General features: G+C 39.6%; 2 protein-coding genes across 2 annotated transcripts; one reads left to right on the top strand and one right to left on the bottom strand.

Annotated features, from left to right (window-relative positions):
- Window positions 1–2,848: 2,848 nt before the first annotated feature.
- Window positions 2,849–3,391, bottom strand: LOC138021228 (zinc finger MYM-type protein 3-like). Its single transcript, XM_068868087.1, has 2 exons — window positions 3,216–3,391; window positions 2,849–3,128 (listed from the first exon to the last, which is right to left on the bottom strand). The coding sequence occupies exons 1-2, from the start codon at window positions 3,389–3,391 to the stop codon at window positions 2,849–2,851; spliced, it is 456 nt and encodes a 151-aa protein (XP_068724188.1).
- A 1,736-nt stretch (window positions 3,392–5,127) lies between these two features.
- LOC138018824 (uncharacterized) lies at window positions 5,128–10,883 on the top strand. The gene is made up of 4 exons (XM_068865502.1): window positions 5,128–5,377; window positions 9,580–9,654; window positions 10,082–10,206; window positions 10,663–10,883. Exons 1-4 carry the CDS (start codon window positions 5,138–5,140, stop codon window positions 10,691–10,693), a joined length of 471 nt encoding a protein of 156 aa, XP_068721603.1. The 5' UTR covers window positions 5,128–5,137; the 3' UTR covers window positions 10,694–10,883.
- The last annotated feature ends 1,617 nt before the right edge of the window (window positions 10,884–12,500 follow it).

Raw genomic sequence — 12,500 nt, 5'->3', positions numbered from 1 at the left:
TGTATAGAGGAATACAAGGGTATATAGAGGTATACAAGGGTATGTAGGGGTATACAAGGGTTTATAGGATTATTTCGGCTCCACTTCGCAGTACAACACTAGTCGAAAAACCATTAGGTTTAATTTGGCTGTTTCGGCCGAGCACCGTAGATATAACAATACGTTGTAGAACAACCGCAGATATAACAACGCGTTATACAACAACTTCTATTACGTTCAAACATGTGGTGGACAAGCGGGAACAAAGCTGAGCGACAGTATACACAAAACACTGTCAGAAGAGAGGCCAGAAAAAACCTGCCGGAAAAACCCCAGTAGGGAAAAACATCGGCAGGAAATCTGAGTAGCATCCATGGCTCAAGCTTTGAAAAGCCCATCCTACGAAGGCTACACGGCTGGAAGGTCTCTGCCCTTATTTACTACACATGTATTCCAAGAAAGCACGGAAAATTCGAAATAACTATTCGAAACGAAAACAAGCTAAAGCCTAATCACTAATAAATCAAATATATACTAGAAAAATAACGTGAGCTAGACGAGGTGTCGGTCTACAATGCTTTCCCACGTGATAAGCATCCCTTTTATAACACTACATACTACCCATACTGCACTTCAGCTGAATCTGCCCCAGTCCCCACTCCCGTGCCACAGAAATATTTCATTTCCGTCTAATTCATATCCACTCAAACGCCAGAAGGTTCCATATTACTTACAATATTCAATGCACTATAATAAGGATTACATAATGTCCTTACCCAGGTGCCGGCATAAAAGACACGCAAGATAAAAAAGTCGCGCCAAACAAAAAATGTCGCACCAAATTTAAATTTTAAAAGTCGCGCTAGATAAAAAATGGCGCTCCAGCTAAAAAAAAAGCGCGCCCCTAACACAAATCAAAACAAGAGTCACGCCTAAAGTAAAAAAAGTCTCGCTAGAAAAATCAAAAAGTATACACACTCGCAGGTGGCACTAACAGGGCTCCGAATCAGATTATACGGTTGAGAGAAATGTCTGTGTTAATCTAAATAGACATCCAAAAGGTGTGTAAATGGATAACTTGATTCATTCTGGCATCCTCAAAAGTTGAAATATAGTACAATAGTCTCAAAACTTGGAATATGAAATTGCTTATGGAAAAAAATCATGAAACAATGGAGAGTGCGTTAATTTACAGTTAAATCGTTAACTAAATATATAATTGCTTCTTACATTCTACAACTGATTGAGAAATAAAAAGGAATTTTTCAATGCTAGTGAGTACATTTGGCAGTAGGTGTATTCAACTCATGGGCTCCTGGCGTATTTTCTACACGTTGAGAAAGACTGGCGCTTATGCAGCCTATTCAAATATCATGAATATTGACTAACCAGGCAGGACAGCCTGACTCAAGGGCGAGGCATCTTTTAGAACACCCGTTCACTTTTTGGGGTTTGTCAAAGTTCTGCCACCAAACTTCGAACGTCCTTAAAGAGCTAATTTATATGGAATCATGAACGTCAAAACTTACATCTGTCTTCTTTTTGTATTGCGTACGTCTCCAAAGTGAAAAACAAGATTAAGGAATTGGAGGAGGAGGTAAAAAACAGCGAGTCAGAGTAAATTGTAGCTCCTATTTGTGGTTACGTAAAAATAACGCCTGAAATAGTTGAGGCATAGTAAAATATAAAAATGTTACACTGGTTAAAAAATATTATTGAAAAGATGTTGAAATCCCAACGTTTCGGCTACTAACATAACAGGAGAATTTTATTCCATAAAGCTCATTTGAACAAATCTATACGCTTTATTTTCGCATGTGGAAAAGGCTTATACAGCCAATCAGAATGGCGTACAGCTATTTCACATGTGGAAGTACAACCAATCAACGATAGCGTAAAGGCGTTTCCATGCCAATCACTCGTGCATCTCGTGCATCTCGTACAAATCGTACTTTGTTGTTAATTAAATTAAATTAAATTAAATTTGCATTTGGTTCTATTGTTAGTGAGTTTTTGTTTCTAATTTGCGTTCAGAAAACTATTTTAATGAACATTCTCGTCTTATGTGTAATAAACAGTTCACGACATGAAAAGTGCTTTGTACGGGGTTTTATTCACTCGTTGTTTGTGTCAAAAATCCTCACTCGCTCGTTCCTCGCTCGTTCGGGTTTTTGACACAAACATCTCGTGAATAAAACCCCGTACGCCGCACTTTCTATGACGTAAACTAGATATAACGAAGTGACAAGTGTACTTAAAATCGCGTAGATGCTAATAAAAAACAGAATATATTATAAAATCAGTTCTTGTCCAATAACGCCAAGGCCCTGTACTCTTGGGGCAGGTACATGCCATCATCGCGGTTGAGCGGACTTTTGCATGTGTTAATTTCCCATGCCTCTAAGAGGCGTCGGGTTCGCCAACCGGGGCTGGTACGTAATATTACAGACGATTCCCACGAGATAGTGTGGCCAGACTGTAAAGAATGTTCGGCGCGTGCAGAACACTCTTGTTCGACCGCCTTTTGGTTTCTGAGCCGAGTATTGAACTTCCGTTTGGTCTACCCCGATGTAGAGAAGACAATGTGCCGTCTTGCGAGGCAATCCTGCCTTTCCCAACAATTTTCAGGAAGAATTTTGTTTAGTGTGCATAAGCCAACCGGACTCTTCTCGTATTCAAATTTCCCGCCCTGTGGGGACGATAGTAGAAGCTTCTGCATGGATTCTGCATGGCTTCGAATTTTCTCGATGTAAACTGAATACATTGAAGCTAGGCAAGGGCTGTGGCTTTGCCTGTTCTCGTGACAAATGTGTTCAATATAGCGTGGCTTATTTTTCAAATCTTTTAAGCCGCCCTTGTACGTTTTGCCTTACTCATCAAAAACTATCTTGTTTCCCTCAACAACAATATTACTCAAGCGAATCAACCTATGTTCACCGGCCCGTAGACCGAACAACTTGCCATTATAAAAATACACTGTATTTAATAACGACTCAGCTGTATTTGCTCCCAGTAGAGCCATGTCCCATAAGATTGTTTCTTTTCTCTCTGTTATCTCCTCTTTTCCCGACATCTTTGATGCCTGCGCGACTCCGCACTTGGTGGGGTCCTTCATTTCGCTATCTAGTTTTTTTCGAAACACTATGAACCTTTAAAATAGAAATAATAATATACAGGTTAAAACAGAACATACAAAAAACAGCGATGAACTATTGCTTCAAAGAATGTCGTTTTACCTCCTGTCACTTTTCTCCGGTATGTTAAACGCCTTTTCTCCTTGTACGTTTCCCAAATGGCTATTAATGCCACAAACAAGTAGGTACAGCGTCTCAGGAGGGTAGCGTTCCCCGGTTTGCTTCACAACTTCGCAAATGAATTTGCAGAGCCAGAAGTTTAAACTGTCGGTGGACATGTGCTTGAGTGGGACTGACAGCTCCTCGACATTGGTCGACTCAAGTCCGTTGCCTCCAAATGTTTCCAACTGCGCTTTTTTTGTTCATTCTCGTATTCTGCCAGGCAGTAAAAATGTTCCCCGCCCATTTTGTATTGTACTTGGTGTTTTTAGGTACGGTTTCAGACAGTAAGGAAATTTCTTCCTCTTCAGTTTTCGGTTGACGTAAACGAGCTGTTGCCATACTGGCAATTTTGAATATTTCTATTATTGTCCCGTGGGACGTACAGCATTTTGGCATCCATGTCCAATTAGCGAATCCCATAACATACCTTGCATTCAATTTAATGTATTTATTTCACAAGCAGGATAAAATATTCTCGTCCGATCTGTATGGACGTTTACAATGGCTCGCCTATCGGCTCGCCATTGTAAACGCCCATACAGATCTTCTGCTCATATTTTATCTACTACTTATAAAAAGGTGTCGAGGCTGAGAGCAATAAATAAGGAATTGCAGGATGGTGAAAAGCAGGAAGTGGAGGTAAATATGTATCGTGCCTCTAATTATGAAATAACGTGTAAATTCTCAGTTAACTTTTCAACTGAATATGTAATTGCTTCTTATATCCTACAACTGATTCTTGGTTTGCATCCACGTGATGAAACGGTTATGTTGGTGTAGAAAACAATAGAAAATGGCCCCACAAGTTTTGCATGATAATTGAGTCAAATTCCCAAAAGACACTTTGCTGCATTGTTCTGTACACCAACATGGTCGCCGTGACGTCAGGTGCAAGCCATCAATTGAGCCACAAAATGCGGGCCGGGAATTTTCAATGCCACTGAGTTCATGTTGGCAGTAAGTGGATTTTCGGAGAAAGTCTTGTGCTTATGCAGCCTATTCTAAGAACTTTTCAAGTATTATGAATATTGACTAACCAGGCAGGACAGCCTGACTTAAGCGCGAGGCATCTTTCGGTTGTTCGGCTAGATTCTAGAATACCCGTTCACTTTTCGGGGTGTGTCAAAGTTCTGCCACCAAATTTCGAACGTCCTTAAAGTGTTCATTTACTGCAGCCAATTTTCAAGGTAGACTTATTTTATATCGATCATGAACGTCCAAACTTACGTCTGTGTTCTCTTTGAATTGCGTAGGTCTCCAAAATTAAGCTTATAAGGAATTAGAGAAGGAGGTAAGGAACAGTGAGTCAAAGTAAAACACTAGCTTCTATTTGTGATTACGTAAAAAAAAGTGCCTGAAATAGTTGTTTCAGTTGATTCAAAGTGTAGCCGAGAGCAATAAAAAGGATGGAAGCGCAAGCCTTAAAGTTGGAGCTTTAAATTGTTCATTGCAACCTTGCGAAAACGTTTTCAATCCAAATTCGACGCAACGAGGAATTGGGTTGAAAGAAAAGGAAAAAACTGTTTCTCAGTTAATTCAATAGGCAAGTATATTTCCAGATTTACACATTCAAGCAATGTTCCACGTAAATTTTATTAAAATCATTCTTCTCTTAGGATTTGGAGGATAAACTTTCCTTTGATATGAACCCTTGTGCTGTTTCCGGGAAAAAAGACGAGGAAGTCCGAGAGCGTCGTATCAGTGCAGAATTACAAACATTGAAACATAAGCTTGCAACATACGTAACTTCACCCTTAGAGGTACCGGAGGTAAAACAAGATCAGTTGAAAACTCTAGTCAAATTAGATATCTTAAAAATACTCAGCGAACATTTGGAGGATCTTTACATCGGAACACGAGACATGATATCGGAAACTTGTAAATGTAGCGAAGATCTGAAGAGGGAATTCTACGATTTCGCTTACCACGGGCTTCGCGTGGACCACGATGAATTGGTTTACAGAGTTAAAGATTTGGAAGAATCAGTTGAAGAAATGGGCGAAGAAGAGAAGGAAGAGTTGCAAAAGGTTAAAGAATTTCAGGTGAATCGAGAAAGCCTGATAAAAGAATTGGAGGAAAAATGGCAAACTCTCTTCTTTCCGGTAGGTTATTAAGAGGAGCCTCTGTTGTATGTATTGGTGAATAAAGGGAAAAGGGGATGGAAACAGAAACATATAAGTCCCTGGGAAAATTTGAATCCCCGACCTTCCTTTAACTGACAGGACTTGGAGGGAGATGAGCTCCAGTCAGAATATAACAATACATGAATGTTTATGGAGCAGTATTGTGCTTTATGGGGATATACAATTCATTACACAAGCAATTCAATAAGAAAAAGGTCATTTTTCCTCGTGGATATATCCACGAGTTTTGGTGAGGTTCTTTATGCAAATGTGTCACTCCTGCGTAACCGGAAGTTCGATCTAATAAGCCAATCAGGATGGATGATCACAATACAGGTTAGAAAGCTGTGACTTCCTGTTCGCGAGGTTGTGCGCCGCCATGGCTGTATGTCACTTTTATACTTAAGTGTTTGAGCACCTTCCGCTGCATTTAGAAGCAAGAAACGGAAGAATTAAAGAAATGGCTTTCTTCGAAGGTGAAGCAAAATATTCTGAACAAGTACAGATTGGTGCAATTAATTGTGCACCACCTTTCACTGACCAACGCGAAGACTTTAATACATGTAGAAATGGAATCGACAGACACATGGTGAGAAGACAGTGCCTGTTCTGATCATCCCCTAAGCTCACGGGGGATAAATAAATTCCATTTGGAAGGTGACTGCTATCAAAGTATACCAATGTTTATCAAAGCTATCACGAAGTTTTGCAAGCTATGAGTCATCAAAGCTACATAAATACAACTTGAACAACATCCGTGACATGAAAAACAGTGAGGCAACCAAGCAATCCATGCTTCCAGACACCAGTACTTGTGTGGTGGACCATAATGAAGAACTGTCGAAAGACTCGGTCACTGATTATGTAACGAAAACTGATGAGAAATCCGTACCTCAGCCCTTGCTCTATCGCAGGAGATTGGATTGGTAGTACATGCTCCCCGGGACAGAGAACCTTCCAGGATTAATTCCTTACAAGAAAACGTCGTGCTTGTTTCAGAAAGACAAGGTAATTAGAAAGTGTATGATGCATTATTTGAATAAGGACGTACCGAGCTCGTCTGAGTTGAGAAATTGTTTATCTCTTGCTTTTGGAAAATATTATATCTCTATACCTAGGCCGCAACTCAGACGTAACAATCTTCGGAGTAGGAGATTCTAATCATCATTTTTATCTTATTATCCGCAGGACTGCTAAACACAAAGAAGACTTGTCAGTTCTATTGTGTATTCAAGATCAATCTGCTACTACGCATTTGACAAAATTGAACCAACAAAATGAGAATTATTGTCTATCAAGAGAAAAACTGTAGATATCAGGAGACATTGAATCGAACCCAGGCTCTGTTGCTCATGGAACGAGTACACATACAGCACATACAATACTGAGAAATCCTTCTATAGCACTGTTGCAGGCTCGATTAGCTCAAAAAGGATTGAAGGCACTGGAATGTACCTCAGATGGTTCATTCCTCTTTTCTTCTGTTGCCCACCAGTTATACAATGATCCTTCCTATCACATGAATGTGCATGCTGCTGGAGTTGAATCCATCAGAAACAACCGTCAATCAAAAATTTATTGGACCCATTACAGAGCAATTGTGCGTTTCTTGTCACAGCAACATACATGGTGTGATGCACTTCTTGTGCGAGGAGTTTGCAATGTATTAAATGTTACTATACGTATAAATGAATCCATTGAGGGGTGGGCACCAGTAACTGTTATCAGTCCTATAAGCGGACAACAGGGAACTACTGTGAACACTGGACATCTAGATGGAAGACACTATGTTTCAGCACTTCAGTTAGATTATTATAATGATAGTATTTCAGGTTATGAAATCAGCGGTGTTACCAATGTCAACAATTATTCAGAGCCTGGTGATAATCGATTAATTAACGATGGCCAAAAATGATGTGAGTGTCAGTAATAATTTCTACAAAGCAGTGGCAAAAAAGAGCTTATATGAGAGAATCTATCAAGCAGAAGAAACCAAATCACTTGAAGAGTTCAGGGAAAAGAAAAACTATGCAAAACGCCAAAACAGATCTGTAAATATTGAATCAGCAAGGGAATAGGAAAAGAAAAGCAATCCAGAACATATCAGAGACCTAAACAGAAAAGCATAAAACCATTTAAGTAAAGCTATGCAGAGCTCAAGGCTAAACCAAACTGAAATTTGTCAAGGTCAAGACTCTATTAGACATTCCATGTCAAAAGTGATTCAGTCTTTTTCGTGGTAAGATAACACATGGCTCTGAATATATATGCACTTGCTGTGACCAGTTATGGTTCAGATCATCTGTTTCTAAGTGTAACAGTATCAAATATAGTGATAAATATTCACAAGGTTTGTTGGAGGAATGTATAACTGGCGCAAAGAGTGTTAATATTACTGGATGGATCTGCTCTACTTGCTAAACCTGATGACATTAACAATATGACCTGGCAACAAAAATCAGACCTTATTCAAAATTACCCTGTCATCTGTGCAACGAACTTTGAACACATGGTACAGCTCTTTATAGAGGATGTGTTAAAGAGTAATCTTATGCCTATTAGAGAAATGGTATACTTATTTCACAGGGTTGAATTCCAGCAAAGGGGATTACCTCACATACCTGCATTATTTTGGGTATCTAGTTGCATATGAGAGCCCACCGTGCTGTTACACAATTATCCAACTATCAATGCTAATGCATAAAGAAAACTTCAGCCTGCCAATTTTAAACAATCGCGGTAACTTTCATATCCACGAGTAACGACAGTGGCACTTTGATTTAATTACGTCGCTGTCGTTTAAAAAAAAGATGGTTAACAGACATCACTGGAGGAGGGGAAAGGTCCACGGAAAATATAAAGGTGTCTATTACCTATTAGTATCACCCAACCAGGGGACTAATGCAAATCCTGCATTTTGATTGGGTACGCTACTAGAGGGCCATTAGTGATAGTCCTCGAGTAGCGAAAAGCGTGACGCTTTCTTTCGTTTTATTCCTAAATAAGTATTTATTAAACTTGCATTTAACTTTGTTATTGTCTTTTCTGTCCGACTAGATGGGTGATACTAAAACAATAGCCCATTTCCGAGTTGCTGCATGCCTCAGTTTCAAAGCGAGTCCTGGTGCACAACCATTTAAATCGAAATGAGTTGCGTATTCTTATGCAAATCAAACTCATTTCCCTTACAATAGTTGAGCATCAAGACTCACTTCGAAACCGAGACAACAGCAACTCGGAAATGTCCCATTAAACCCTTCGCCCTCAAGAGCTACGGGTCTAATTGTTAACTATTCTACTATTCTAATCATATCTTTATTTACCCTCGGATTTTAGAGTAGCTTCGTGTAGCCAGTATCTCCGAGCATTTACCCTCCCAACCATGATACACCACAAACTGGACAGACGACAACACGGGAAACTACATGCCCTACTCTTGCGAATAGTGTATGGGTTTTTTTTACGTCCAACGAGGTTGTGATATGAGGCCTACAGTTCATCGTCCTTCTTCGAGAAGACTGTTTTGCAAATTTCACAAAAGTGGCCTCGGATGTGCAAGTGCAAAAGAGGATGAAGCAAGTTGTCCAAATATACAATCCTGGTCAAAACTGTTGGGACAATTCGCGCTTTTCCCCTTCCCCCCATTACAATGTTGATTTTTCACGGTCTCCAAAATCAAGATCCGTTCATCGATCGCTGGCATGTATCAACATTGTCTGGTGGGAAGGGGGGCGCGAAAAAGGCGGCGAAAGAAGAACACACGTTGCTCATATAACGATGAAAGCATGTAAATTCTCTACTTTTCGCCCAAAATTTGACAAGTGTCCCGAAGTGTTTTGACCCGGCTTGTAGTTGGCCCTTACAGAAATTAAAAGGAAATGAGAAGAAGTGACTCTGTTGTATGTATAGTACTGGTTAATAAAAGGAAAAGGGGATGGAAATAGAAGCATATAATTCCCTGGGGGAATTTGTATCCCCGACCTTCCTTCCGCTAACTGAGAGGACTTGGAGGGAGATGGGCTCCAATCAGAATATAACAATACATTAATGTTTATGGAGCAGTATTGTGCTTTTGCTTCTTTGTTTGCATATCCTTTGTGGGGATATACAATTCATTACACAAGCAATTCAGTAAGAAATAGGTCATTTTTTTAATTGCATCGCTATCGCTTAATTTGCAGCCTAAGCGCCTTCCAAAACATCGATGGTCAGCAGACATCACTGGAAGAGGGAAATGGTCTACGGACAATAAAAAGGTGTATATTAACTACTATTTATTAACCGAAAGTGAGGTCTTTACGGGAAAATAACGAATTAGATTGGAAATAACGAAAAAAATGGAGGTAACCGGACTCCTGTGTTGGTGATTGTGATAGGCGGAACTGGTAAACGAGTCGATCAATTCCTGATGTAACGTCACAACCCGTCTTGGACCAAGGCCTAGCGGGAAGTTTTAACAAGCGGTGATTTCCGGCCATACGAGGGTAAAGAAAACTATTTCAAGAGCTGTCAAACCAACAGGAAAACCTGAACTGAACTCTGCATATTAAATTCCTGCTCAGTTGTTGGCAACGCCTGTAAACCTCCTTTTCGAAATTAAACTTTCTCGACAGGTTCAAGGTTGATCCAGTTTGTAAAATGACTTGATAGCTTTTTTTGTATTTGCGTGTTAATGTGTTGTAGGTCATGAGAAACACAGATCGTGGTGCCAGGCCGAAACAAAGAAACGTTCGAGATAAGCGGTTACAAAACCCGAAGCCTCTCTCACAAACGAGGAAAAAAAAATTGAAGTGCGTCCGATTGGGAAAGTAAGTCCTCTTGTATTCCATACCTTTGTTGGAACGTTCCGGTTTTTATCATAACATATTGGAAAGTGGTCGTACGATATTTTATTCCCGTTGCTTGCCGCGTTCTAGACACCGTTTTCTATTGGGGCAACAATCGTCTCCGCCGCAAAGCAAGAATGAAACTACAGCGGAGAAAGACAATCCTTACCGAACTCTTCAAGATCCTTTGGTTAAATCTCCAAATAAAACTGTAGTTTTTAAAGTTATTATCATCAAGAGATAAACTCTTCATGATCAGCTTTGTTTACTGTAGTGTCATTTTTTCTGAGGAATCTCACTTGGGATCTGACATGGCATTCCAGATTCAGTCATCAGCTAACCCCTTTTTATGTGATTATCAATTTGCAATCAGATTTAACTGTATATTTATACTGTATACCTTATGACTAAAATAATGTTTTTATTTTTTTATCCTAGGTTTGATTCCCAACGGTTAAAAGAATCATAGGAAAGAGAGGAGGATGTGCATAATCAATGAATGAATCCATCCATCCATCCATCCATCCATCCACTCCATAACTTAATGTTGTACCCAATTCGGATCTCCCGGGATTAAGATTATTTGTGTATTGTATTCCCAAAGGGTTTGAATTGGGTTCAAGAATGAGTTCGCCGATTAGGTCTATATAATCCACCAATCAATCGATTTTACCCAATCGATCAATCAATCATTTTTCTTGGGGTAACACAAACGTGTGCCCTTAGCATTTCTTCCTGTTTCATATGATAACCGAACTGTATACTATGTGTATGTTTTTTCGCCTGTGTTGTACCATTTAAAAGGCTGCGGAGACATAATAAAGGGAATGTAGGTGTAATAAAACTGAAATGTTAAAAAATGCTACGAGATACTGCAAGTTTTTAATTACTACTCCGTAACTCCGGTCAGATGATCTACCCATTGAGCCACTAAAACTCCTGACGGGCTATTGTAGGCCGTTTGTCACGAGAATTAAAGCCGCGAGAGGTATGGGGGTTACCTTCCCCCATACCTATGTTGTACATGTGTTATGTTATTTACGGTCGCCGTTTTCTAGTTCAGTTTTATGACTTCATTACCTCTCACTGGGGTCACAAATTGAACTGGAAGAGGACAAGGAGCTGTAACTCACAGTAGAGACCGAGAAATCGAGGTATTTATGATACCGACTTGTAGAAGACAAGTCACCGTTTTATCAGAGTTGAGTGACAAATTGGCGAAAAAATTCGCTCGTGAAAACAGGGTGACACGTGGAGCATACAAATGTGTCAAAAAAGTAACAAGACAAGGAAGACATCACCTGATGTCAGGCGCGAAAATGCTAACAGGGAACCGATCCTCAACACCCCTCCCCATGCGAAACATGTGTAGCCTACAAATTGACATGGGTTTTCTTTACAAAATTACTACTGCTAAGCTCAATGTCAATGTTCAAGTTCCTTGTATTTCGACCAGAAAGATTCCTCAAGCAAACATGTATGGTCGGACCAAAGACGTGGATGCTCCAGTTTTGCAGTATTTCTTTTATGTTGTTCAACAGTTTTAAAGGGGCTAGGTCACGCAATTTTAGGCGATTTCAGCACTGATCAAATTGTCATAGAATTAACTAAAATATCCAAATAACTGTTCAAAACTATAGAAGAAGTCTAACAAAACACAGGGAAGCCAAGAAGGGACATGGATGGACAAAACTGGAGAGGATTGAAATGGATTGAATTTGGGTAAATTTAAAAAACGTCGGCCCACCTTTTTTCAAACTTATATCATTCTATATCAAAATGTCATTTACAAAGCTGGAAAATCATTCTCAGTTGTTATGTGGCCGTGATTTTGCAAATGAAAGACTCTTGCTCTGCCAATTTCACGTTTAGAGCTCATAATTAACAAAATCAAACAAAATTGCCTAAAATAGCGTGACCTAGCCCCTTTAAGTGGTTATTGCAATCTTTCATTCTAGTTTTTGGGCATTTTGGGAATCATGGATTTATATCATTTTGCGTGACATACCCCCTTTAAAGAATAAACGAGTGAGTTTCACTCAAGGGCGTGTTTTGTTATCTTTGAACTGAGTTAATTACCAAGGCTTAAAAAATAAGCACGCATTGCGTACGTGTGGTCGTGAAGTAACATGACACAATGCTTTATTTCACAACTGTCAACTGAGCTGCGTTTTGTTTTCCAGGAGATTCAAGTTGTCCTTGAGCAATATGTAGTTCTCACAGGGCACAATATTGCTTTGGTATCGTAAATCATTATAATGCTATGGTAGATGTCT

The sequence above is a fragment of the Montipora capricornis genome, chromosome 10 (assembly GCF_036669925.1).
Source record: "Montipora capricornis isolate CH-2021 chromosome 10, ASM3666992v2, whole genome shotgun sequence".
NCBI classification, from domain to species: Eukaryota; Metazoa; Cnidaria; class Anthozoa; order Scleractinia; family Acroporidae; genus Montipora; species Montipora capricornis.
Note: the sequence above shows the minus strand (reverse complement) of the source record. Positions and strands in the feature narration are given on the sequence as shown.

Excerpts from the sequence above, each read along its gene's own strand:
- LOC138021228 (XM_068868087.1), bottom strand. The coding sequence starts at position 3,391 with ATGTCCACCGACAGTTTAAACTTCTGGCTCTGCAAATTCATTTGCGAA. Across the intron at positions 3,129-3,215 it reads CCGGAGAAAAGTGACAGGAG|GTTCATAGTGTTTCGAAAAA; the intron begins GTAAAACGACAT and ends TCTATTTTAAAG.
- LOC138018824 (XM_068865502.1), top strand. The coding sequence starts at position 5,138 with ATGATATCGGAAACTTGTAAATGTAGCGAAGATCTGAAGAGGGAATTC. Across the intron at positions 9,655-10,081 it reads GGTCTACGGACAATAAAAAG|GTCATGAGAAACACAGATCG; the intron begins GTGTATATTAAC and ends AATGTGTTGTAG. Across the intron at positions 10,207-10,662 it reads AAGTGCGTCCGATTGGGAAA|GTTTGATTCCCAACGGTTAA; the intron begins GTAAGTCCTCTT and ends TTTTTATCCTAG.